Source organism: Montipora foliosa, chromosome 8 (assembly GCF_036669935.1).
Source record: "Montipora foliosa isolate CH-2021 chromosome 8, ASM3666993v2, whole genome shotgun sequence".
Taxonomy (NCBI): domain Eukaryota; kingdom Metazoa; phylum Cnidaria; class Anthozoa; order Scleractinia; family Acroporidae; genus Montipora; species Montipora foliosa.
The window spans coordinates 3688295-3690578 of record NC_090876.1 but is presented as its reverse complement, the minus strand read 5'-3'; the positions used below and the strand labels follow the sequence as shown (position 1 = coordinate 3690578).

General features: G+C 36.9%; 1 protein-coding gene across 1 annotated transcript in view; it reads left to right on the top strand.

Moving 5' to 3' along the window:
• LOC138013019 (RNA polymerase-associated protein LEO1-like) overlaps window positions 1-1838 on the top strand; it is a 21270-nt gene extending 19432 nt beyond the window's left edge. The window contains exon 8 of the mRNA XM_068859980.1: window positions 1056-1838. Within this exon, the coding sequence (XP_068716081.1) occupies window positions 1056-1282 (227 nt within the window). The 3' untranslated portion in view covers window positions 1283-1838. The remainder of the gene's footprint in view (window positions 1-1055) is intronic.
• The last annotated feature ends 446 nt before the right edge of the window (window positions 1839-2284 follow it).

The window sequence follows — 2284 nt, the reverse complement described above, 5'->3', positions numbered from 1 at the left end:
TCTCAGCTTAAGGGTAGGCAGGGTTAATCCTAGGAAGGGAGTGATCTAAAGGATGACCTTCCCACTTGCTTAATTTCTTGAAAATAACTTTATCGGACTTTTCTAAGCAATTAATAATGGAAACAGGAGAGGACATATATCTTCGTTTATGACAACGATCAAGGAAACTTTGTATGGTATTAAGTTCTGGTGGAGATGAACCGTATACAGATATTCCGTACATAAGCTTAGGCAAAACTAAAGTGCTGAATAAGTTATCCAACTCCGCTTGGCAATACCCTTCCTTCCTTAGAGTTCTTAGAGTGTGTAGACATTTATTAGCTGCAGCCGACTTATTCTTGACATGAATAGAGAACCTACAATTTCCTCAAATGTAACCCCTAAGATACATAGTTCTGGATGTTGTGGGATATTATGTACTGTCTCTAGTACATTATTGTAGCCTTTCTTTCGAAAAGCCATTTCTTTACATTTAGAGAAATTACATTTAATACCATTATTGATTGACCATTCTATAAAGTTGTTAACTACATGAATTGCAGTATTACTATCACCTTCCTTGCTGTATGTACTCTTCATAATGACGACGTAGGGACTTGGTAGAGTAGGTTGAGTTAACATTTTCTGGGCATTACTAAACCACGAAACACCGAAACGAAGCAACAAAACACCATGTATGACCCCACCATACAGTGAATACTAACCAACAAAGGTTGGATTTGAGATTAAATATTGTTTTAGGCGTAATTTGGCCTAAAACGTTATTGCTCCTAATTCACTGAGATTGAGATTAATTAGGATTCAGATTAAGACTGAGATTAGGAACAATTAGGCCTAAAACAATATTTAATCTCAAATCCAACCTTTGTCAGTTAGTATTCAATGTATGGTGGGATCATACATGGTGTTTTGGTGCTTTGTTTCGCTGTTTTGTTTAGGAATGTCCATATTTTCTGTAATATTTATCTGTGTTTGCTTTACCTACCTAATTATGGCAATTAATTTATGAGATAACCTATTTTTTGATGAAAACAAATACAATCTCTATCTCATAGGTTTTGGTAGTGAGTCCGAAGAAGCAGAAGAAAGTGAAGGTAGTGGAGGATTGGAAAGTGATGAAGATGAAGAAGATAAGAAGAGACTGCTGAATGCGAAGGAAGGCATTGAATCAGAGGAAGATGGTAGTGAAAGCGGAAAGAGGACAAGTGTCGATGAAGGAGGGTCACAGAGAAAGAAGAAAAAGATTCGACAGATTGTAGAAAGTGATGAAGAAAGTGATTAGTACTTACAATGCAAATTCAACCAAACATTTTGGTGTGAGATATTTATGGATTTGAAGCAAGAGTCTAGAAGTCAATCAACTCTAAAGAAGGTTGCAAGTCTTGATCACAAGGGCAGGAAAATAACTCAGTTTTGTTTCTGCCATCTGGTGTACTGGTGTAACAAGTGATGTTACTTTGAGTTGAAACATCATTTTGCACATTTGTACATTCATCCATGAACTTTGGCAAAGGCTCTTAACTGGGTACCAAAATTGCATTGATCATGACTGGTGTTGACCCTCATTCAGACATATCAGCAATACACGAAGCATCTTTAATTTGGAACTTAAAATACTTTAATTCTTAGTTAGTTTTAATATTGTCAGAAAGGTGTAAAATAACAGTTTGAGGCCTATGATCACCTGTGTCTATTTCTTTCTTATGGTTTATTTTTTAAAGAAAGTCTTGAGGAGAAAGGGCAAAATAATTTTCACCTGTTTGGGAAATTTATGCAAGCAAACATATCTTGACACCAGGTGCATTTTAACACATTAAAAAGTCTGTGAAAATTCCTTATCTATGGTGCAGCTGTGTTAAATGTAGAGTGAGAAAGATCATCTTACTGTAGAACATCCAACATCTATAACATCCAGGATGTTTCATTTCACAACAAATCAAGATAGCAAAATCTCTGATGGAAGATTCAGCTTGTTCCTGGTCCTCAGGGTACTTTGAAATGCTTGTTTGGCAAATTGGCCAATGTTTTTGTGCCAAAGCAAGTGAAAAGTATCCACTTGTTCTCATAGAGTCAGTACAGGGTGCAGTGGTGAGAGCACTCGCCTCCCACTAATGTGGCCCGGGTTCGATTCCAGACTCTGTGTCGTATGTTGGCTGAGTTTGTTGGTTCTCCTCTTTGCACTGAGAGGTTTTTCTGCGGTTACTACGGTTTTCCCCTGGTCTCAAAAACCAACATTTGATTTGATTTACGTTGACTATTAATTTCAGTTCACAGTGTTCCCATT